The following is a 25,546-nucleotide window of genomic DNA, read 5'->3' as shown; positions in this document are numbered from 1 at the left end:
TCTTTTTTGACTTGAGGTGTTTTGTAAATTCATGCTGACTGTGCAGAAAACAGGATGGAACAGAAAAGTGTAACTTAGTTGATGTTGACAGGAGGGAACCTGAAATTATGTTAAAAAAAAAAAAAAAATGAGATTTATAATTGTAAGAGTTGCATACATCCACCTTGCTGTGACCAGGTGTTCACATTAGGCCCATACTGTCAAACCAGTGCAGAACAATCAACTGTAACAATATCAGAGTTAATCAAGCCTGTAAAAGGTATCTGCTCTGAGCTGCACGGAACTGTTCAACAGGTAATTCATTGTGAAGCACAAATTTAGCTTGGGTCATTATGTGTTTACCTTACAACATGGTGAGTGTAAGATAAGATTTAAAATGCCTGTTACATGTTTACAATTTTATTTCTAAATTAATAAGGAGCAAACCAGGTGTGAAAGTCAATGAAGTGTTGCTGTTATGGTTTTAGACCAGTGTTCACATATAGCAACCAATCACTTCAAAAACATGCAACAAAAAAAACAACAAAAGCACTCCTGTATTGTAACATTTTCAGTAGGTTTTGCAGATGAATGCGTGAAACTACACATCCCCTGCCAGGCACTTCAGTAACAGTGACACACTGTAGAGAAAGAATGCAGATATGACAAGTATTGACTTTGCAGGGGCGGGAGTTATTTTTAAGCCCAAGTGCATACCAGGGACGGCAACTGTGGCAAGCCACCGTTTTCACAGGGAGAAAAGACCTTCACTACAGGACATTATACTACAAATGCATTTAATCCACACCAGAGAAGCTTGACAAACACAGACACGTCTTATTGCATAGAACTTTTATTCAATTTCAGACAGCATTTTAGATATTCACAAGTTTCTTAAATTCTGCAGACATTAAAAAACTATTTGCACACAGAGATCAAACCACCAGAGCTTAAGTGCCTCATCACCACATTTTCCTTCTCGTCAAGGTATAAATAAGAGGGGGAGGGAAGAAGAAAGGAAAATCCAGGTTTGTCCTCCACTCGCACAGCAACACGCTGCAGGAGAGATCAAAACATACAATGAGCATTTCACATTTCTCCTTGTACATCGTTAGTGAAGCAGCTTTCAGGAGCATTAACAGCCTCAAGAGCTTCAGCTTTCTACTTCAGTTGTAAAGTTGTTATGCCAATTGAAAATGATAAACCCAAGATTAGAGCAGAGGCTGAGGCCTGGATTCATATTCATAGACCAGAAACATGTTCAGTGATTTAGCTGGTACCTCAAATACAACCTACTACACTTCAGTACAATAATTCTTCCTCCAGCCTACCGACTAAAGACTTCTCATTAAGAGCAAGTGAGCATGAAGACTCCACTGCTGAAATGTGAACTCAGCTCAATGGCTTCAGGCATGTCTCATGTGTAGTCATGTAACCACTGATGAGACCTGCCCCCACCACCCTGCTCACCACACATACACACACCTCCCGTCTCTGCCTGCCCCCCCTCGATACACAATGTCCTAGCCTGATACTGCAGTTAGTGCACAACAACGGATGAACTCAGCAATAGCCAAGAGACACAACTGACCCAGTGAAAGTAAAGTGAAGCTGTGGTGAATATAAATGCCTCCTTTAACTGCAAATATCCAGGGTTCAATTCAGATGTGAAACTATCAATTAAAGTTTAAAAAACAAAACATGGCAGATAAATGAGTAGTTTTTAGTTGCAGCCTTAGTTACAGGAAATAAAGTCATTTACATGGCTCTCAGAAAGAGCAGGTGCCAAATTACACGTGACTCAGTTCAAACTGGATTTTAATTATCAGAGTACATGTGGGTGGCAACTCAGGGTGTCACCAGGGCATGCATGTGAAAGTCAAAGGAGTTTCTGGTTTCTAATTAGAATTTTGTAGATAACCAGCAACGCAAGGAGTGTTTAGTCTACCAAGACTTCATGTTCAGAGGAAGTCTCTTATCAGCATCAGTGTAAAGAAGGTAAACCACATTAGCGCTGTTGTCCCACCAAAAATTACCACCTCACTCTGGCCTTTGTGAGAATCTGACCAAGAGTCACACATGTCATTTTAAAGACTGACACGTAAGAGATTTCAGTTTTGCTTTACTTTGATGAGACTTAGTCTCGTCAGTGCACTGACGTTCTAATCTGGTTCAGCTTGTACTCAGCAACAATGGATGAATCAGTAACAGCTGAGGGATACAAACAACCCAGCATGAAGAAACTATCTGGCTGCAAACAAGCTGATGCGTCACTAAAAATAAAGTTACCTGTGAGTGTTTGAGTTTGTAATGGTTGAATCTGATACTTACCACACACAGAATGGAGTGGTTAAATCTTGAATCCAAGCGCCCTCATGCAATCTTTATGTGCCTCAATGAGGTGTGTGCACTTTTCCTCTCCCTTTTCAATGATGCTGTGGTGAAAAACAAACAAACGAGGGAAAAAAAAAAAAAAAAAAAAAGCCATTAAATATTTTAACAGTTTTCACTTGAATGAAGTTGTGTTTCAGTCTCATGCTAAATACTCACCAAGCATCTCTGACTTTCTTCGTTTCCGGACAAGCACAGCATGGCTTCAGTGGCTTCTTCTGCTCTGTGCTCTCAGTCGCAGGAGCAGACTCCACACTTGCTGCAGACAGAGTCGACATCTTCAGGCTGAGAAAAAGAAATGTTGTGCATTTTAGAAATGTTATGTTGCTTCCTGTTTCCGAGGAGACAAGCCCTGAGCCACTGATACAGATATTTCAATCTACCTCAGCTCATCAGCCCACAGAAGACCTATAAAAGGAAAAGCTGAGGTGCAAATAATTTTAGATTCCATGTAGTTTTTTTTATTTTTACTTGAAAAATGACTGAAACGTGTTCCTTTATCCAGCCAATCTTAGGCAATATATTTTACCTCCAAATTATTGCAAACTGAGTGTATTTGAATTTTGGACTGATTGTCAGACAAAAGGCCATTTAAAGACATTAGAGCAGGAACCATTAGTCAATTTAGTGAGTGGAACAAAATTGGGAACGTTTCAGACATTTCAAGTACCCCAAAAAAAAAAAAAAAAAACCCACACACACCTTTTTAGATATAAAGATGAAATGGCTCCCCCCCATACATGTTAATACAATTATTTTGGTTCTGGACAGAGGGTAATATACTACAAACAGCAGTAAAGTATAATATGCATTCTTCATCTTCTGATACCTCACACAAAACGTAATTGCCTAAATAATCTACAGGTTAAATCGATGATGAAAACAATGGTCAGCTGCAGCCGGTAGAGGAAATGATGGGCTGGCATCATTAACATTTTACAATAAACTACTAATTGACGGCTGGTAAAAGTCCACAGGTTAGTAGATCACCACAGTAAGCTTGGTCTGATCTGCTCGCACTACTACCACACGGTGACTCCGGTGGAGGCTGAAGTGATGTAACGTTAGCCAAAGTGAAGCCATCAACTGGTCGCCGCACAGCACAGACCACCGACAGGAGGAGAAGTACTCTGCAGAAACATCTATGACATTCCTGTAGCATGTCAGAGTGGCGGATAAACTCGGACCAGACGCGGTCTCACCACATTTTTACCTTAACTACCAGTTTGGAGACATTGCATAACGCTCATGAAGTTAGCTAACGGCGGCTAACGTGAAACGCAAGCGATCACAGAGGAGTTGGTCAGCCGCGTCCCGACGGATGAAGAGCAGCGTGAAGTCAGCAACGAGGCGCATGAAGCACCGCGGAGCATCTAAAACGGTGGCGATTGACCCGAGTCGTGTAACTTACTCGCAGGGCGCCCAGCTAGCAGATGCTTCACCTTCAAAATGAGAGACGGGATCAAACACACGTGTTCCGCTTTTATACAAACTCACGTGATCAGAAGCGTCAGCGGAGGCTTCTGGGAAATGTAGTTCTTTCTAACAACGGCGGGAAGAGACGCAAAAGTTGCAACAATTTACAATCAAGGTAACAGAATTAGCACCCTAAACAGAAATATGAAAGTGGAGTTAGCCTGTGGAATACATAGTGTCATATTTCTTAGGACAGAATTCTTTCCGAGACTCGACTAAATGCTGTTTTAGTGTTGAGTAAAAAGTTTATTTTTGACCTTGAAAACTAATGTTTTTCCACGCATGGCCGGGGCCAAACCAACCAAACTCTAGAGCTCAAGGATTCACTTTAGGTTGTCATTTTTACCCAAAAATGCCAAAATTTACTTGTACCAGGTTCTCAAATGTAAAAGTTTCCCTGTTTTCTTTGATAGTAAACTCTGAATTTGGGGTGTACTTTGACCTTTTTTCCTCTTTTTAAGATTTATACACTGATCAATTAATTCTTAAAGAAAATAATTGTCAAACCTCTTTTTAATGAATGTAATTGTTGGTTGCAGGCCTACAGATCTCCTGTGATGGACTAATGGTTCTTTGCCCAAAGTTTACTGTCTTTACTTGGTAGAATCAATTATTCAATCAATTATTTTTGATTAAATGCAAATTTATAACAAAAGAGATCAATATGAACCATAGACGGAGACAGAAGCTAAGACAGAAGTAACGTGATGTTATATCTCTGCAAATGGTTTGAACAGTGTCTGACCCAAAATATTGGTTTCTTTGAACCATGATAATCTTAACATAACTTTACCAAACACTTGTAGTTTCCTTTATTTTACTGAATCACGTTAACCATAGATGTAGCAGACCAGTTTCTGAAACAGTCCTGTTGGTCAGTTCGTCAAGCAATGAAAAACAACCCATTTCATCATTTTTGTCAACCCTACTTTAAGATTGGGTTGGTAGAAAAGTCCTTTACAAGTTGGCCGGATCTTGTTGCCAGAACAACATTATTATATTATTTGAAATTTATAGTTTGGATTTAATTCTTACCAACTTAAAAACTGTAAAAGGTGTGACATCTGACATTTTTCTAAGCATCTTTATCTAGTTCAGGGTCACAGGGGGTTGAAGCCTATTTCAGAACACGCATCAGACTAGAGACTGTGCGCACCTGGACAGGTTGGCAGTCTATCACATCACACTGTCACGTTTCACTCACCCTGCAAACTCTGAACTAAAAGAAACGCGCTGTCTGTGGAATTGATTTATATATACTCTGGGAAAAGTTGTCTTTTTTTTTTTCATATAGTCACTTTTAGTGTTTCCTGTACCTCCCCACTGCTGTCCAAAAATACTCGCAATAATCTCAGAAAATGTCCCACATTATTAGACATCTCATCTCATGCTCTAAGCTGCCATTAATTCACCCACTGACATGACCCCTCAGTTAATCTCACAGTGCTGCTACATCCTGTAATATCAGTTTTGTTTTTCAATGTTCCAGACTTCGCTTGCAATGAATCCCGACCTTCACAGAAAAATTTAAAAGACCAAAATGAATAAAATCCCAATCTTCTCCTCTGTAATCCTTGGAATGAAATATTTCAGCCCGTGTTTTGTTTTGCTGCTGATGTGAAATGAGCAAACAAAGAGCAGAGGAGCTGGCTCAGAGCCGCGAGCATATATACAGCATCAGGTAACGCAGTACAGTGTTTAATTACATCCCTGGTAGAGTCGGCCCAGACTGAACTTGTCCCTGCACACGCTGCCAGATGTCTAGTTCGCATGACAATAATTGTGATCCCCTCCACACACACACACACACACGCACGCGCGCGCACACACACACACACACACACACACACACACACACACACACACACACACATGCCATTGTCTTCAGTATTAATGTGAGCTGGACCTTACCCTCTTGACATGACTTGATTCATGTGAGGATGAGACACAGATACTGAATAGTTGATGAGCTGGGAGAAAAAGAAAAGAAGTGGATGGGGTTGAATGGGGGCAGAAATAGAGAGAGGCTGACGGAGAGGGAGGGAGAGAGGGAGGGAGGGAGCAGAAAGGCGGGTATCCACTCGCCTCACTCCACACAGCTTCAGTAAGCCCTGAGGTTGGGAGCCTGGATGGAAAATTACCTTGTGACCAAGAGGGGAGGTCAAGACTGGTAGAGTCAGACTCCACTCATCCTGAGAAGGAGAAGCAGCAGCAGCAGCAGCAGCAGCAGAGGGACGATGGCCTGTGTGTTCGGCTGATCACAGGGAACCGAGCTTGGGCCATGGAGAAACTAAAAGGTCCCGCAGAGGGATGCACTATGGCCACCTGTGGATGGAGAGCTCTGCTTCTCCCCCAGCTGAACAGACAGTCGTTGTACGTGTACGGCAGCGAAGTGGCCGTGGAGAAGGAGTGCATCCGACAGCTGGAGAGCGGAGTCTTTGTCATTCACCCTTTCAGCCTCATGAGGTATTTAATATATCTGATAGATTCAGGCCAGTCCTGTACCGAGACTCTACCCCACTTATAGTGTGAATGTATTTAAAGTTGTGCAATTTCAGCAGGTTCTTGTGTGTAATTATTTGCTTCAATTTTTTACTTGGGGTTAATACAATGTTACCTTTTCTGATCTTATTATTTTTATCCACGTTAGAGCTGAAATGATTAGTCCTTTAATTAATTAATTATTGATTAATAGAAAATAATTAGCAACACTTTTTATAATCAGCCAAAAAAAATGACAAACATTTTCTGGTTCCAGCCTCTTAGTTTCACAGATTTGTTGTTTGTTTAGGGAAAACAAGCAACTTGATGGCATCACCTTGGGTGTTATAGAAAATATGGGGAATACAGGGAATTTTATAGAATAAATAACTGGTCAGTTAATTAAGAAAATAATCAGCAGATTTATCAATAATGAAAATAATCATCACTTGCTGCCCTACTCCATATTTTTGCACATTGCATTACTAATTAATACTAAGCATTATTCAACAATGCAACAATTCATTATGATAATGACTTGTGTTTCACTGCTGAGAGCGTGTCAGAAAACCTTTTGCGGATGAGAAAGCAAAAATAGAAACAGATGCAGTTTAACTGGTGTGAATTTTAAAGAGAAAATAAACATAGAAGCAAAACAAGTAACATAAAAGGGCAACTCAAGTTTGAACATCAGTAAAGGAAAATTAAAATGAGTATTACTCTTAATACTGTATGAGGTGAATTTAAGGATTATAGTGAAGGATTAGAGGAGGGACAAAAAACAGATGGATCAAATGGCTGCCTTAAGAACATGTTTTCATAGACGGCTGGTTTTGCATTATCCATGCGGTATTGTTGTTATTAGTGCGTAAGGCGATCAGATGGAGTGAAAACAGAGAGGGAATGAAACAATTGGGATCAGAGAACACAGCTATTTGAGCCTGGATATTGAAGCCTGGCTTGTGTTGTTACAGTATCAGAGGAAATCAGCTTGACTTACCGGCTGCAGCATGACTGTCTAATGAGTCCTTCTGGCAAACGAACTAAGACTTTCCACTACAAACTCACACATGCTCACATATGTTTTTGTGATGTTTTCCCTGTAGGAGTTACTACATCATGTGCATGATGGCCATCACGTTTCTGAACCTGATTGGGATTCCCATGGAGATAGCGTTTCTGGATGGAAACAGCGGACTGGCGTGGGAAGGATTTAATGTGTTCTCAGACACGCTGTTCCTGATAGACGTGGCTCTGAATTTTCGAATGGGCATCATAACAGAGGATGGGGAGGTGAGAGTGGCTGTACTCTATTTTCAGACACAATCTGGAAGACTATAATCCCTGCACAGACAAGCACATACAATCCATCTCTGCCCCATCTGTAATCTACTCAATACACGAAAGGCTAGATTAACAAACTCCACCCCTCATTTCCCGGACATGGGCAAAATTGGCACTTGCTGTTTGATTTTATAACAGGGATTATTGTATTGGATGAATGAGAAGTATAACATTTCCAATTAAGCATTACGCAGACTATATCCTGTTTGTTTTCATCTGCTCATGCTTTGTGACTTCTATCTTGCCAATCACAAATGGCCCATCTGTGTGTGGTGTTTACTCTGGACCGCGCAAACATCTGGTTTTTGCCAGATTTATTCTCAGTCGGTTTCTGCCCGTTTGAAATATTCATGCATGTGCTTCAGCAACAATTCTACAATGCTGTCAGATTAATTCTGATTTCCTTTGAGGACGCTGCTTATCTCATCTGGCATCAGTATCTCCCTTCGTTTTGGACAAACTCCCAAAATATTGGTTCAGTTCATGTGTTAAATTATACATCTGATCGTGGCACGTGCTGCGCAGCGTCTTCATCCATCTGCTCAATCTGCTGCTCTGTTCTCTTTCGCAGGAAGCTATTCTGGACATCAAGCGGATTCGAGTCAGTTACCTGAGGACATGGTTCATACCGGACGTTATAGCTGCTTTCCCGATCGGCTACATTCTGCTGTTTGCGGTAATAATGAACACACCGTTGGAGCAACAACATGACAACAGTGTGCTGTCAGTTCACAAAACAACATTCATTTGTTCATGGTTTATGATTAAAAACACCCAGAAAGTGCAGCAGACAGTAAGTAATAAAGAAGAGGAAATAAAATGATGGGTTGAAGAAACACTCATAATATAAATTAATATAAAAGAATAATAATAAATACCTTTAAAGAAATTAAATATAAATTTTTACTTCTACTATCCCAGGACTTACAGTACCACAACGATGACAACCCCTCCAAGACCAACAAGATGATGAGGATACTGATGTTTGTGCGGATCCTCAGCCTGATCCGACTCGCTCGAGTGTCCAGACTCGTCAGGTTCTTCAACGAAGTGGAGAAAGTAAGTTCAAACACCTAACAGTCTCCAGAGTTCACCTCTGAAACTCACTCAACCTTTTCTCCTGCGTGCTGATACTTTACCACACCAGGCTCAGATAACAAATCTGACTTTGACCACTTACAATGTCATTTGTAAAAGGAGAGCTGGCTCATATCTCATCGATCAACAATTGTATTATTTTTTATTTTTAGCAGAGTTTGCCTTTTTCTAAACACACATACCCAAACTTTAGTGCTTCAATAGCAGAGGACTGGAGAAAAATAAAGGGATAGGAAACCTCAAATTTACTTTGTTTATGTTCATGGTCATCTCATAATGAAACACAATATATCTTGGCTCTCTTGATTTTGCATAATGGGTGTTTTCTGGAATTTGTGTGTAACTCCAAGCCTTTAATCTGCTACAAGTAGCTGAAATAAATGCTCACTGGTGTATGTTTTGGTGTAGGTGCGGATGCTGCAGCCTCTCTCTTTAGAAATTGAAAAAAATGCTTTGTATCCTCACTGACTGATTTATTAATTTTATACAAATAAATCCATTTAGTTACTTAATGCTCCTCATTCTTTGGGGGACAGTGAGGCCACAGTGAGCTCCCCCCGTTGCTCCCCATCCTTGGCAACATGTCGAGCCTTCTCCTGATTTAATTTAATCTTGGTTAGCTTGTCCAGAACAGCTCTGTGCCAGGTCATTTCTTCTGTTCCAGGTTTTCTTTTGCCTGCAGGAGTCCATCTCAGTAATACGATTTGCCTCCATTTGAATCACATGATCCAGTCATTGTAGACACCTCTGCCTTGTCCCACTCATGATGTTCTTACCTTAGGTTTTAATGTAGAATTACCTGCTTGTGGTTTTGTGAGGCCAGAAGATGCCACATAGTCTTCCACTGTGGTTTATTACAACCTGGAACGGTGCATTAGGAAGGACTTGACTTTGCTCTCATACAGATGGCCATGTGTTATTTTGGCTGTATGTCTTGGACTTCCAGATGTTGCAGAGTCTCCCCAATGTTGCATTTTGTCTTGTTAAATAAGTGAAGTTCTCCATAAGTCAAGTGCCTGCCACTCACTGAAGGTGTTGGAGTATTGGCATTGTTGGTGCTGAGATTTGTTTGCTCAGCAAATATTTCACGCTTCTTTGTCTTTTCTTGTATGTTGCGTTAGATGGGTGCAATAATGTGTTTCGTACTTTATTGAATTAACTGTTAGATTGGGTTAGAACAGGCTCACCGGATAATGGAGCAAAGGATAATTCCAATTTTGTTTGTTTGTTTTAACAAAGACGACTGCAGATCTGGAACATGGAGACATTGATTAAAAGTCAAACAAGCCCAGAAAAAGGAGCAGTCAGACGATCACAAAGGTTTTAAACACATTTATCTGGAAGAGGAAACAAACGTGAACAGTAAAAATGCATAATTGCAGTGTAAATGTCCATCATAGTTTAAAGACTATTCAGACTTACCAAACTTTCTGTAACTGTGTGCACAGTTTTTCTGTGCAGTAAGGGGTATTCAGCATTTGTTTATAACCTGTCTGATCGTCTGACTGCTCGTGTTTCCTGTCCTATTGGACTTTGTTATAGTGATGTCACATTCTCAGATCTCAGCATTTACTTCGGTAAATACCATGTTCTCATAGCCAGCAGAAATGAGGAACAAAACTATGACAAGACTAAGTTATAAAAAAGTAGAATTATGGCAAGTTAAAGTCATAACAAGGGACCTCAGGTCTGAACAGTAAATACAACTCTGTCCATGTTCTGCTCAACTTTTGTCATCATGATTGTCAAGGTTCATCCCTCATCGTGGGTGTTGAGTTACTGTAACTTAGCCACTGAGGAAACGTATTAACTTACTGTAAAGAGATATTTTGATATTGTTGCTGTTCCAGTGCACCACTGAGTGAGCGTATACTGTTTATATACATTATAGTCTTGTGCTGATCCTAGACCAGGCTTTAAACCCAGTACACTGCTGTAATATGGTGCAGGCTTAGCCAACAGAGCTAGAGGGATGATCTGCAGTGTGTACGATTTGCTCACCAGGTGCTGTAACCGTTCATGTTTTCTTGTCATGTCTCATCTCGTGACAGGTATCAAATGCAAACCTGGAGGTGGTCCGCCTGTTCTTCCGCATCTTGTCTTTGTTCATGATGATTTTCCTGCTGTGTCACTGGAACGGCTGCATCCAGTACTTTGTGCCCATGCTGGAGGAGTTCCCCACTGACTGCTGGGTCCGCAAAGAAAACCTGATGGTAAAACTCTTTTCACAAATCATTCTCTATACGAACAGAGTGTGAATGATGATGGTTGTTGATGAGGTTTTGTGAATGGTGAGTAGAAAATAAGTCATCAGCTATTTTAGCAATCGATTAATTGATTTTTAAATGTAAGCAAAAATACCAAACATTCATTGGTTCGAGCTTCCATCACGGGCTCTAAGAAATTTTTAGATGTCATGTTGTTTTCCCATATCATGAAGCTGGGTCACTTTTGATCATCATGGTAACCGGTGCTGCAGGGCTAACCTGCACAGGAGCAGGTTAACTTCAGTGGATCAGATCAAAACCTGTCAACAGCCCAACTACCGACCAATCAGATCACTAGAATATCTGAGTCATCTTTCCTACAGGATCCCAACAGGAACAAGAGAGTTTACAGTTAAGTGAAGTATAATAAAGAACAATAGATCTGTGATGATGCGATTCATGCTTTTGCTCTTGTATTCCATCACTGCTACTAACTATGACACAAAGAGACTTTGTGATGATAATTGGAAATAAAAAGCTAAACCGTCTGATGTCTTTTATTAGAGTAATAAATCCCACACTGTTAAATATTTCCAGTGATTATTAAAGCAACATTCCAGTCAGATTAACCTCATCAGACTGCTCTTCTCCTCCTCTCTGCTGTCCTTTGTCTGAAACAGTCTGACATTACTTGTAAATTTTTTATGTGTGTCCCTAATTCATAATAGTTTGTTCATCAGACAACAAAGCAAAAGATACTCACATTTCACTTAAAATCCTTATAATAAATCCTGCACATAATATATATTGTGTTTGCTTAGCTTTACTTTAATATTTGGAAATAATTTCGAGTGCTTCTACAGCTTCTTATTCTGTTCTAGTTATTAGATTATTTCCTTTGCATTTCACCTGGTGGAATATGACTGTCTGCTGTTTTACTGAACTGAACTGAACTGAATTTACCTGCAGGTATCGCTGGTTCATCTTATATCAGGTTAAGTACATGTCACATGAATGCACTTGTAGCCAGACAGGAAAACCCAGAGTTAACTGAAGCAGCTGGTAACCAGCTACATGATATTGATTATCCTTGACGGCCGAGGTTAGTTGAGCTCACTGAAGCCAGATAGCTTCAAGAGAGCCAGACTAAGTAGACCTCGCTTTGCAGTACAGGCACAAGTTCCACAAGTTCATTAGTTCCCACCAATGATGATAATATTTCTTTCAGAATGCCACAGTGATTGTGAAGTACTCTTGGGGAGTTTTTCGAGCTCTTTCCCAAATGATTGCACTCTCTTACGGCTCCATGGACGCCCCAACAAGTGAGAATTATTCATCTTCTTTATCCTGCACTAACAGCATTAAAGTACAGGTGTATTACATCCTATCTCAGATGTAAATACACAATAAACTAAATGAGCTGGTGTGTCTGCCTCTTGTTTCCCAGATTATGTTGAAATGTGGATCGTCATGGTCAGCATGGTGTCCGGCTGTCTGATGTACACCGTCCTCGTGGCCAACGCTACAGCCATGATCGCCAACATCGACCCAGCAGCCAAGGAGTACAAGAGCAAGGTCCTTATGGGTGACAGTTACTTAGTAAAAGAGAGTAATGTAATAAGTAATGAGTTGACGTTGGATGCAATTCAAACTCAAACTTGTTTTATAATAAGGATATTAATCTTTTTTGTAGGGAAAACCCAAGTTACAAAGCGCTTCACACAGGGCAGCAAGTTTAGAATCAAAATCATAATCTAAAATTTATAAGCAGTGGTATAAGATGGAAATCATAAAAAGGTAATTAAAATTTTAATAAAAAACTAATAACATATAATAAAATAAAAAAAACTATAAAATAAGAATAAGCTTTACAATAAAAACGTGTTTCAGATGAAAAGATGTCATTGTCTCTGCCAGATTATGAAAGGGTTTTTTTGTGCATTATTGTTTTTTTTAGTTATTTATGTATTATAGAGGGGACAGAGCAAATTATGCATTGAAAAAATATATTTTCAAAAAAAAAGCATTTTGTTTTTTCATGTCAGTAGTTAATTTTCACAGCACTAAACCAGATAAAACACATAAAAAATAATTAGAGATATTATATTATATTTGTTCAAAAAAAAAAAGATTTATTTACTATAACTTTATATACTTTAAATGGTCCAATTACTAAGTTAATTTGGGAATTGAAACCTTTATTTTTCATCTGATATTTCATTATTGTCTTTATTATTAGTTTGATATTTTCACATGTCCAGTGGGAAAATAAGGTGGTTTTTTTTTATTCATGCTCAGTAATATCTGTGGCATCTCTGAAACTACCAGTGATATGAAGTTATTAGAAATGTAAAGTAAAGCTGAATGTTCAAATACTGGGACTCTCCACAGATGAGCCGTTTGGAGCACTACATTGCCTTCATGAAGCTGCCACCCGAACTGCAGCTTCGTATCAACAACTACTACCAGGCTCGCTACGGAGGGAAGTGGTTTGATGAGAAGGACGTCATGGACACAGTGTCCTCAGCACTGAAAGAGGTACAGTCTTGAACCAAATCCTCATGTCTGGACTGCTGCTTGAATCTGATTTGTTTTAATATACCTCATATTGATACCTATACAGCTTGAAGTGGTGCTTTTTCTCCAAAGTGAATGTATCTCAGAGGCGTCTGTAGCAGGAGAGTAGGGATTTCTGGAAACACTCCTCCTACATTCCAGGTGCATGGAGTATACGAAGAGACTGCAAGAGCTGCATTTTTTTTTTTTAATTATGATTAAGCCTGCAATTATTTTATATAATTGCAGCCTTTATTTGCTCGAGCAGCAGTCCTAAACCCTATGATATTCTATTAACAATTTCTGCACTACTCACAGCAATGTTAGAATCACACAGTGCAGAGTATTTAATAGTGATAACAAAATACTGATTTTGATTAGAGATTTGTTTTGTTTACAGTGAGAGCATGAACCACATCACTGATGAGACGACATCAGGCCCAGATCAGAATTAGGACGGTTACAGTGGTAGTGTCAATGTGCTGGAGAAAGTCATTTTGTGAAGCTCCAGAGGAACTGAATTAAATTAAACCCATTTTAGTTATTGTAACAGCCACAGTGTTTATGTACACTATTCATTAAAAATTTTAATCTCCTGCTTTATTGTCATTTAGTTCCTATTGTTATTCATCTCAATTATTTCTTTCTTGTGAATTAAACATGTTTTATAATCATTTGTATTTATTTTGCAGCAAATCCTGACAGTGATGTGCAGCCGGCTGCTAAGAAAAGTGCCAATGTTTCAGAGCAGAGATGAAAACTTCATCAGTGCTGTCCTCGCCAAACTGGAGTACGAGGTTTTCCTGGAGGGAGACGTCATCATCCGACAGAACGTCCCGGGCGACCGCATGTTCTTCATCGACCACGGCCAGGTCCTCATGGAGACTGATTCCTACGAGAGGGAACTGTGTGATGGAGACTTTTTTGGAGGTGGGTTGGATTTACTCAGATTTTTGGATATTTGGAACATCGTGGAAAAAATTTTGTGATATGAAAAATACATTAACAAAAACAGCAAAAAGTGCAACAAGCTCATTTGTGTTTCTGCTGTGTTGGTGAACATATTCAGGTACATTATGCATTATATGCATTTTCATTAAGGAGTGTCACAATATCACTCTGTACTTTAAAATAGATTTATGTTGGTTAATTCAGGTTAATAATCTGAAGTTAGTAAAAATCTTCAGTCATCACTGTGATTAATTCTCTAAACCATGTGGAGCAATTAGATGTGAGGTATCTGTCTCTGTGAAATTCCATATAGTGCTTAAAACATTAGAAACTAAAAAGAAAATCTCCACTCTGCACTCATTTCTTGTCACCTCTCTACCCTCCACCTTTTAGGAAAATAGTACAAAAAAAATCTGTAGCAACATGTGTTTCTAGAAACAGTGTCTCAGAATGCAAAGAACATATTGTCAACTTTCAAAGGACTATTTCTTTCATGGACAGTAGTTCCAGTAAAGTTGTTCATAAGCCTTAAAGCATTACTGCAACTAAGATGATTAATCCAAATTGTTAAATTGATTTTTTGTTTTTGTTGTTGTTAAAGCAGAGAGATGAAACTCTCACTCTTAGCTTTATATGCCACTGTCTCACTTGAAGACACAATGCCAAAGTCCATTTAAAAAATCTGTCAATTTTCTGTCTCAGGATTGTCCACAGACCTCACTGTGAACAGGCTTTACTGGATCTAGGTTCTACCAGAGAAACAGCTGACAGCTTGTTCTGTGGATTATCTACAGTAATGGGGATCATGATTCTAGGAAAAGATTTTGCTCTTGTCATTTTTAGATGTTCCACAGACAAAAGTACGTTCCCCTCCATTGCACTGGAAAAAAAGTCTTTATAACAGATATTTCAGAACTTGGATGAATAAAACCAAAACTATCTGCATGGCTAGATAACACTAAAGAGCGGTGATTTTTAAATTGTTCAATATATTAAATTATTGTGTATATGAGGGCAGTAGTAACAAGACAGGAAAAAAGTAAGTTTAAGCAACTGCCATCCAGACATTTAGTTAATTAGTTCACATCAATATATTTTGATTTACTAATCAATCAAAATATATTTGGATTCAGATTTTAGGCAGGTTTAATGTGATTTTGAAAGTTTCCAGTTTATTTTTCTATTGCTTGTCACACATACATTCACAAACTGGACACTTCTGCAAGCTTCTGTTTGTTAACACAGGTGAGCAAGTAGTAATCACTGTCAAGCAAAGGTGAATAAATCTATCTTTTCCAATTTGGGGAATTTATTTAATTCTAAGGCTCTAAGTGGGAACAGGTCCTAATCTTTTTGGCCGCAAACCTCAGCAGCGTTTAGAGCTAAGCAGGCTTCCCGAAACAACTCAGCTAAGTCTGGTTATTTAATTTAGGATTAATTGTCAGAGCTCATCCCCGTCATTAGGGTTTACTCGCTCATTAACCACGCTCTTGTGGTTCCCTCTGTGTGTACAACAGAGACATGCGTGCTGACCAAAGGCAAACATCTGGCCACAGTGAAGGCGCTGACCGACTGCCAGTGCTTCTCTCTGTCCTGTAACGACTTTCGGAGGGTGCTGGAGGGCTTTCCAGATGTCAAGAAGGACCTAGAAAAACTGGTTCAGCTCAACGCTGATGGTGGACTTGTGTAAGACCAAAAACACAACTTGGACTTCTTTACAGTATGAAAAGGACATGAGCTACGGATATTTCCTGGACAAGTTATGTTATCATGTGATGGACATTAAGACAGTGACGTGAAGTGAAGTTGGACACTTATTCATTGATGAGATGGACAGTTTTAGTATTTATTCTGTCTTCTAAACCATCAGTTGTCAGCAATAAATAATGACCTCAACAGTAAAGACAGGTTAAACATTTGATCTCTGCTTCCTTGTTGGTGTTGGGATTTGGCACTGATGTTTGAAAGTCAATGCAGATCTTAGTGACAAAACAAGAAAGACTTAGTAAGCATTAAAAGGACATTCTGGTTTCATTCAGTTTGGTTGGTTATTTTCGTTGTTTTGCTCATAATAATGCATCAACATTGCTGAAACAGAAGTAAGATTGGAAACACAAGCAGTCAGATGACGATAGGTTGGCAAGACTTATTTAAGCAAAGGCCAACAATGAAATTATTACCCAAACTCCATCGCTTTTAAACTGAACTCTGGTTAAACTTTGATCTTTAGTTTAGTTATTTTAGATAATCTGGTAAAAGTTGTAAAAGCCACCTGTCTGATTGTCTGACTTGTGTTTCTTCTACCTCCGGAATTTGTTGTAGAGATATCAGCCTGTTCATGAATGAGCATGAATGTCTGTACAAAACTTAATTCCATCCAGTATTCGTTGAGCTACTGTCCAACATTACCATTCCTGCATCAAAGGGTGGCTAGACTTGTTGGAAATACCTCTTAATACTAGGTAAAAATACTATATCAGGTGTTGGCGAGTACACAAGTCTATGCACTGATACAATACCATGTAATTTATGAATATGCTTGGATAGAATGGCTGTTGGCTCCCAGAAATCAATTCTTCATTGCTTCTCAGAAACAGTAGCCTTCACAGGAAGTTTCCCTGTGCAGCCACTTGCATGAAGAATTGATTTCCAGTAAATAGTGTAACGTTAGCCATTAGCAAAATGTGTTACAACATGTTACAGTGGAAGATCTCACCAGTAAAGAGGCAACGTGTACAGTATGAAAGGCTTTAATTTTGAGGGGTGGCACCAGTGTTAGGAAAAAATTGTGTAGGAATTGTTATTCCTAGATTTATTTATTTTTTATGATTGACGATCAGATAATAATAAAAGAAATATTCCATGGCATTCATGTATCTGTTCATGTTTTACAACAACATCATATCACATCCATACAGGACAATTTTTTTTCAGGCAATGATATCAGATCGGTACTTGGTATCAGTTGATAAATACGTTCAGGTATCGGAATCAGTATCAGGAAGTAAGATTTTGAATCTGAACATCTCTAAGGAAGGTCTAGTTTAGACCTAAGTCGTATGTTACAAACAGGAAATTTGCTTTAGAGGAAGGTAAGAACTGATGTATGTCGTTTTTCATTAGACAAGTTAATGCCAGTGTGAGAGCAACAAAAATAAAGCAGATACTGTAACATGATTATGAAACATCTGTGTGAGAACAGCAGGTTGTTTCCTCCCTGTTTCCCTTTCATCCAAACACGCACACGGTGCCCGAGGCCAGACGGTGTTTGTACTCGTAGAGGTAGTAGGAGGCGGGGGGAAAGTTGCACTTCATCTCCATCCTGCCTGGCACCACGTGGACGGCCACACCAGATCCCAGCCCCTCCTGCAGCTTCTTCAGCATGCGTGAGGCCAGGTAGCGCCGCGCCCTGCCCGGGTCATCCTCGATGGAAGCATACACCTCAGGGGGCGGGTTGGGGATCTTCCATTCCAGGTCCACGATGAGCTGGTGGATGCGACTCTTGTCCAGTGAAGTGGGTGTGTCACGGTAGCACGCCATCACATGGGGGATTGGAGCTTCAGATGCCACAGACAGGAAATTGTTGGGCTTCTGTTCTGCTGGGACACCTTCCTTTTGTTCCTGGTCCTTCTCATCCCTCTCGTCCTTCTCATCCTTCTCGTCCTCCTCCAAAGGTCCCACAGTGGGGTGGAGCATCACCGCCCAGCGCAGCCAATCATAGTTCTTCTCCAGGATCTTCAGGATGCTCGACGCCGCCTCCTCAGGGGGTGCACGGTTCTGCACAGATTCGTAGAGCTGTTGCCGAATGTCCTCTTCCGCCTGCTCCAGAAAGTATCCTAAGCAGCGGCCACCCGTGTTCTTCATCTTCCTGTAGAGGGCGCCCATGCGGTCGGACCAGGTCTTCATCAGCAGAGCCTGATCTCTACCTGTCAGAGAAGCCTGCGTGAAGAGACATAGCAGACCGGTGCCCAGGACAAAGTTTATCTGTTGAAGAAAATGGGAAGAAAAGAGGAATGAATGCGCTTTCAAACAGTGGTCAAAATAGTTTTAACGTGCGTGGGTACCCAGAAATCCTTCAATAGTCCTTTAATGGTCCAATAGAGTCTCAGGAACTGAGAGTCCTTTTTTGCCTTTTAGCTACATCTGTGCAATCATGGAAACTGTAAATAAGACCAATAACAGATTAAATAGTGATAGTTGTTTGTCATTTTTGCACACAACAACACAAAGAGAAATTATGTTGTAATTTTTCTTGTGAGACTGTGTTAAGTATAAATTGGTGCTGGGAGGAGGAGATGCAGATGCAAAGAAAATAATGAAGAATAAGAAGGAAAAAAACACAAAGGCCAGATGCTCATTAATAGTAAGGAAGAGTTCTTACGCGTTTCTTTTCCTGCTTTATACACACAATTTGGAAAATAAATATAATTTCTATCATTCTTGCAGGCTGAATGGATGCAGTATGCAAGACTGATCAGTCAACAACTTTCTACTGTAGTTTCAACTGTGATAGTTCCTGGGGCATCAAAAGGCACTACGTTTTATTGTTTGTGTCACCAACTCAGCTGGTCTGATCCTCTTAATGCCAAATACATCAATAACAGCTGACAGGTGCTTCCTCTGCAAGGAAACAGTCGCTCACTGCTGTTCAGAAAGAGGTTTGGATTTCAGTGTCTGAAAGTCACTTCCCATGAACAGAGAGGTGGCTGCACATAATAAAAAAAAAAAACCTTTAGTATCTCAGTGAAAATGAGATGTGCTCCTCTGCTGCAGTCACATTTGGTTGTAGTTTATATTAAAATATTGCCAAGCACAGTTTTAATGAGTATTAGTGTGTTGTCTTTAGCAATACACCAACCCATCTGGGATTTTTGGCGACTACACTGTGTTTCCAGATCTCCTCGTTACAGCAGAACAGAGGCTGGTTATGACTGTTTTGGCTCATTCTCTTAAACCAAAGTGACCACTTGGTCCCATGAGACTGTCCGAGCTCCTCTCTTTCCTCAAAATAAGCCTTGCAGATATCACAAACTCATTGTAAAGAAAGAGCGCTATGAAAAGTTACTCCAGGTTAGAAGACAGAGCCTGTCAGTATCTGCAGATCTTTTGGGTTTCAAATATGAAAATTAATGGGTGCTTTGTTATTTTAGAGTTGTATTATTTCATCCTACGTCCTATTTAAAGCGTACTTTATAGTTTTTCTGATGTACAAAAAAGATATGGTCAAGGTGCCAGCAGGAGAGAAAAATCCAGCACAACACATAAACTTATCACCTACATGTTTATACGTGATAAGTTATGACATGTTTTTATATGATACGTTTTTCAAGGTTAATGAAACATAGCTGTGGTTCCTTTGCTCAGCAAGGTCAGGCTCTCCAGTCTGGATGCGGTGACTTTGATCGCTACAGTCAGTCATAGATGTCGCTGCCCTTGTCTCAGAGCACTGTGGATTCCTCAGCTCGTTACACAGCACAAAGTTAGGTTCATTGCATTAAATTGTTAATTGTGTAATTTCACTGAGATTCAGTTAGACTGCAGCGGGAGGGCAAATTTAGCGATTCTTTGTGCCTCAGTGAAAGCGCTCGGCTTTTATCTTACTCAGTGCATTTATGCAAATCAGGTCACAGTGCAAACAAGTCCTTGAAAAGAGCACTGCACAAACAGATCACTCCTTCAGCACCAATTCCGAGCAGGAACTGCCTCGGCATTAAGGCTCATCCACCGAGGCTGGCTCCCTCACACCCTAAGGCCCCTTGATTAGTCGACTGTGGACTAATTAGAGTTTGTAGGATGAAAGCCTTGTCCTTACAACAGTGACAAAAACTGCTGTTTTGAATGGACCCACACTTTGTGTAGTCCTTACACTGCCTTTAAAATGATATCTGCAATAAGGGGTACACGCTGGTTCAACGTCAGTCATGCCTACAATTATATGTATAAGATAATTGCATAATTACACTTAATAATTTAATAATTACACTTACATAACAGACAGGCCTGTGACTGCTGCAATGTCTAAGGTTCATTTCTTCTCAAAGTGGACACTCTTTAGGGAGCAGGCTGGTTCTCTATGTCTTGCTCTGGGGCACTACAGCATGACAGATGGACTTCTGGAAACAGTGAGTTTTTTTGTTTTTTTTTTAAGTGAGTGGACCATCCAGTCATCTGTAGTTTTTTATGTAAGAGACAGGACAGAGAACTTTGATCATATGCAGAAAGGGAAGTGTGTGCTTTTGTGGTGCTCAAAGCTGTTAAGTTCCAGCTACACTGCAGTTATGTAATGTTTCACCGAGTATTCACAGTATTCAAGTTTTAATTTTAACTTTAAAGCCTGCTCAGCCATCGCTGCACTCTGTTGTTGCTCCTTTTACTGGATGAAAAATCTCTGTTTTTTGGGGTTTTTTTTATAACAGTGTAGGCAAAAGGAACTTGCCAACTCAGCTCAAAAGAAAGACAACAGAAGGTTACAGCTCTGCTGCATTAAATATTCAGTTTATTTTCATACCAAGAAGATAGATGCAGCATGCTTCAATCCTCATAAGACCTCAATGTTTTTGTGTCACATTCATCTTTTTGGTCTGGAAACTGAATATTTAATCCTGTACAGCTGTGCTCCTCAGTGCTTTTATTTCTTATAAACTTGTCCTCTGGGAGATGGAGATTATTTGCATTGCTTTCATGAAATGCCATCTGAAACAGATTCTTAATTTCTTTTGGATGTGTTGCCATTAAGAACACATACAGATGACAGATCTGCAGTTTAAAAGTTGTCTGTGCAAATGTTCTTTTTCTGTCTGTCATTTTTATTATTTCCTACATTTGTGTACATGAGGATATTGGATTGCTCTGTCACCTCAGGCTTCCTCCAGCTGCGGTTAAGCCAGTGTGCGTGACTCTGTATAAAGACTTGTAAGATAAGACTAAATTAAACTTTAATGACCCCCGTAGGGAGATGAGTTAAACACAGAGAATCCCCAGCCCTCCACATTATCCCCTGCACCTTCACCAACCTTGACACAGTACTCTTTCAGTTCCCAGCGTTTGGGCTTGCGGGTCAGTATGAGCTCCTCCAGCAGGGTGGGCTGGTCCGTCAGCGCCGACACTCCCATCAGACGGTTGTAAAGCGCCGTCAGCTGCCTTTCCAGGCGGTAGTCCTGCACATACTGCAGGAACACCTCTGTCTCCTTCTTGGTGAAGTCCGACTGGGCCCTCACCTGGAACAAAGAGGGGTGAGAGGTTTTGCTCTTAGGACAAAGAGGTCAAGGGAACAGAAATGAAAAAAATGTACAAATGTAAGAAATAATGTGCATAAATAGCTGCTGTTTGTGACTCCAAATAGCCTAAAGTCATGGAGAGATGATGAAACACAGACATGTAAAAAGACCCCCAACCAGTCATAGGAGCCAGACACCCAGAAACAAAGAGACACCAACAATAGGTTTTGCTTCTTTCTAGTCATTTTGCATCTGGTCTTAGTATATTTATGCCTTGTTTTGCATCTCCTTTTATTTCATTGTGTTTATTTTACATCTGTTTGTGGTCATTTTGTGTTGTTCTCTGTGGCTATTTTACTTACTTTGTAGTCATTTTGCATCTCTTTTTAAGTGTTTTGTGTCTCTTTGTGGCTAATTTAACATCATGGTCATTTTGTTCATTCTGTGTCTTCATGTTTTGCATGTCTTTGTGTTCATGCTGTGACTGTGGCCTCTCATTCATCTGTGATACAAACAAGCAGTGGTGGACAGTAGTGAAGTACATTTATTTGAGTACTGTTCTTAGATACATTTTTCAAGTATCTGTACTTTTCTAGAGTATTATATTTTTTGGATACTTATGACTTTTACTCCACTACACTTAAAAAACAAATATTGTACTTTTGACTTCACAACATTTCTATGAAGCACTTGTTACTTTGAAGCAAAGCTTTTAGTCAGCAGATTTAATTTTTTTTATTTTGAAAACATGATAGACCACATGCTGAGTTCATCACACTGTCAGTCATGTTGGGTTTGCTTCATTTCTGAACACCTCAGTTTGAACTTGTCAGTGTCCAAACAATGGCTACGTTAGATAAAGATGAGGCAGAAGATTCTTCATCAGAGACCACGGCTTTATCTTAAGTCCATGTTTGAGTCATAAAGAAAGATCCTTTCGTTTAAATGTTTGTTGTGTTTACCTTGACCAAACTTCAAATGTGGAATAATACGGTGTGTTGACATAAGAAAATATACTTTTGAATACTTAAGTATTTTTAGAATCAAGTACTCCAGTACTCTAACCTGAGTAAAAATTTGACTGAACAGCTTTCCGGTGTATTGGAGTAATATTAGACCAGGAGTATCTATACTTTGACTCAGGTAACGGATCAGTGTACTTTGTCCACCTCTGTAAACAAGTCGACCATCTATCACCTGTATAGCTCTTCTCTGTTATTATTTCAAGTTTCACTAACACTAACACCTCCCTACTGATGCCCCGCTCATGTTAGGTGGAGGTGGGAGGAGGTTTTCCAACATTTGGATTGTTAAAGTTTAAGATTTGGGTTTATTCAGATGCACTTACAGGACAGTGGTTCGTAAAATCTGCAGGTTTCCTTTCTAAAATTTATCACAACGAGAGTGGCGATAATGACTGTGTGCGAGTCTCCACTGCATTTGTTTCTTTTTACCCTCCTATACCTATGTAACAAACCTGAAGTCTTATTAAGATGAAGCTCATCTTCATTGTTTTTAAAAGGGATCCAAAGTGTAATACAAGTTTATTTGAGAGTTTCAGAGTGATAAGAGTTGAAAATGACATAATGCCAGTGTCAAAGTGTCATAATAATCCTCCTCCCTGCTGATCCACTTTTTTAATTTCAGCTTGGTGTAGCCATTTCTTGCTCACATTTTCTTTCTTTTTCTCACTCCAGTAGAACATTAAGGGAAAGAAAAGCAGTTTCTATTCACGTTATAAAATGACTAAACAGAAAGTAAAAGCCACGACCCTGTCTGGCACAGCTAAACAGATGCTTCAGTCATACATCTGGTCACATATCCACATTTACATAACACACTTAGCATGATGAGCTCAGTCAAGGTTACGGATCAGTGTAGGAAAACTGGCAGAGTGCTTGCTACTCCTCAAGGTCAGCTCCACCTTACCGGACTTTCATGGCGTTTATAAAAATACCAGATCTTGTGTTTCAGTCAAATGACGGAAACGTTTTCTTCTCTTCAGCACACTACTTTGATTCCACCTCTGCTACCAAATCCTTTACCCTTTGTTTTCTGTCCAGCTGGATCTCAGACAACTACAAGTCAAACTACCAATGAAACATCTGATTCCAGCATCTGTGTTTTTAAATTCACATTATTCCTCAGAGGAAATAAAGTGCCTGGTTTTATGTGTGTCCAAGAGCAGACTAATGAACGGTGGGCACATGTATGCTTTCATTCACACTGTGAAAACTGTCAGGACAGGTAGTTGACTGTGCCCAATGAATGGATCTGATTCAAGGACAGTTTCCTCACCGCTGTGCCCAGCTGATAGTAGACCACTGCCAGGTCGTCCTCCAGCCGGTGGACCTCCTGGTCTTCCAGCAGGCCGTGGCCCGATGCTCCCAGCTCCTTGTCGATGTGGTCCAGGTTCTTCTTGGCCACCTCAGTCTCCTCTGCTGTGGCACTGCCGCCCAGATAGGAGCAGATACCCTGTACGAGGACCCTGCAACACACACACACACACACACACACACACATACACAGTCCTGATTCCCTTTGAGCATGTGATATGAGCAGTGACAGGTCGCCATATGGGAAAACAAAGGGCCTCACTACTGGCTCATGTTCTGCATATTCAAAGGGAAAACTCACCTCACAGTTTGCATGTAGCCCACTGGCTCCAAAACCTTCCCAAACATCGCCATGGCTCCAGAGCTTTGTACTGACAAATGAGCTGCAGAGAAAGTTAATCATTTAACTCCACATCCATTATAACCTATGTAAGAAATATTTGTCATCATTTAGAAATTATTGATATTGTTGTAAATCTATTCACTGCTCTAATAACCCTTCTGCCAGACCAAACCTGAAACCTGCTGAGCTCCAACTCACCTCGCTCGTTCTGTTTGAAGGTTTGTTCTGACCTTCAGTTTGTCCAATATTTATACTCTCTCCTCAACAGCCGGTAAATCTGATAACACGTCTACACACCTTCTCTCTGAACTTGACAGGATGATTGGAGTAAAACAGGAAAAATGATGCATGACATATAACCAGCTTTGCTCTTCCAAATGTAGAGAGGCATATCTCATGACATATCGAGTACAGAAAGTTTTTGATTGTCCATGTCCATTGTCCATAAAATGCTGAAATATGTTTATTGATCAATAGATGCAATTATTGTAAACTAGAGCCACAACAATTAGTCAATAATTGATAAGTCAATCAAAAGGAAATTAACCAACAACTATTTTAGTTTTTTTTAAGTAGTTTCACTGGTTCCAGTTTCTCAAATGAAAGAATCTGCTGCTTTAGTCTCATCATAATAAACTGAGCATCTCAACTCAAGAGTTTTATATTGTTGCTTTGTCGAAATAAGTTTGCTAACAGTGTTTCAGAATGGTTTAATATTGGTACAATGAACACCTAAAAAAAATTAAAATAAAATAAGAAAATAATCAAAATCAAAAACTTACATTATTTTGAGAAAGGAGGGCTGAAATATGCTGAGAATTGCGTTAAAAGCACCCTGCTGCACATACATGGATTTACACTTGTTTTAGTTATTAAACAGGTGTGTCAGTGGATGTTTTAAAAGGGAAGGGGGCCCACTGAGGCGCTGTTTGTTTAGTCCCCAGATTTCTGTGCTCCGCCGATGCACGCACCTGACACTGCCTTTTGAAAAGCGTGATTTCAAGAGTGCACACTCCTTTCACAGTTCTTTGATGTTTCTACACTTCTGTTATGGTGCTGTTCCTTGTGGAGAGAAGTAGTATATTATTCTCAGGTCTAAGCACAGCACAAGTCAATTAATCTGAAAAACAGCCCCATCATGTGGCAGCAGGGCTTCATCACGCAACC

The 25,546-nt window shown here is 39.9% G+C and overlaps 3 protein-coding genes across 3 annotated transcripts; 1 reads left to right on the top strand and 2 right to left on the bottom strand.

Annotated features, from left to right (window-relative positions):
• Positions 1-814: 814 nt before the first annotated feature.
• cox17 (cytochrome c oxidase copper chaperone COX17) lies at positions 815-3,879 on the bottom strand. Its single transcript, XM_071481741.1, has 4 exons — positions 3,782-3,879; positions 2,530-2,655; positions 2,311-2,414; positions 815-1,035 (listed from the first exon to the last, which is right to left on the bottom strand). The coding sequence occupies exons 2-3, from the start codon at positions 2,646-2,648 to the stop codon at positions 2,330-2,332; spliced, it is 204 nt and encodes a 67-aa protein (XP_071337842.1). The 5' UTR covers positions 2,649-2,655; positions 3,782-3,879; the 3' UTR covers positions 815-1,035; positions 2,311-2,329.
• A 653-nt stretch (positions 3,880-4,532) lies between these two features.
• Positions 4,533-17,351, top strand: hcn5 (hyperpolarization activated cyclic nucleotide-gated potassium channel 5). The gene is made up of 10 exons (XM_071481718.1): positions 4,533-6,312; positions 7,434-7,620; positions 8,243-8,347; positions 8,593-8,730; positions 10,821-10,982; positions 12,205-12,298; positions 12,424-12,551; positions 13,368-13,514; positions 14,225-14,462; positions 16,001-17,351. Exons 1-10 carry the CDS (start codon positions 6,128-6,130, stop codon positions 16,171-16,173), a joined length of 1,557 nt encoding a protein of 518 aa, XP_071337819.1. The 5' UTR covers positions 4,533-6,127; the 3' UTR covers positions 16,174-17,351.
• Positions 17,218-24,597, bottom strand: LOC139623489 (uncharacterized). Its single transcript, XM_071481728.1, has 5 exons — positions 24,578-24,597; positions 24,338-24,419; positions 23,999-24,188; positions 21,497-21,700; positions 17,218-18,467 (listed from the first exon to the last, which is right to left on the bottom strand). The coding sequence occupies exons 2-5, from the start codon at positions 24,388-24,390 to the stop codon at positions 17,712-17,714; spliced, it is 1,203 nt and encodes a 400-aa protein (XP_071337829.1). The 5' UTR covers positions 24,391-24,419; positions 24,578-24,597; the 3' UTR covers positions 17,218-17,711.
• Between the last annotated feature and the right edge of the window lie 949 nt (positions 24,598-25,546).

This window comes from Trachinotus anak, unplaced genomic scaffold (assembly GCF_046630095.1).
Source record: "Trachinotus anak isolate AG129_WGS33_773 ecotype Australia unplaced genomic scaffold, CSIRO_AGI_Tana_v1 ptg000001l, whole genome shotgun sequence".
Classification (NCBI taxonomy): domain Eukaryota; kingdom Metazoa; phylum Chordata; class Actinopteri; order Carangiformes; family Carangidae; genus Trachinotus; species Trachinotus anak.
Note: the sequence above shows the minus strand (reverse complement) of the source record. Positions and strands in the feature narration are given on the sequence as shown.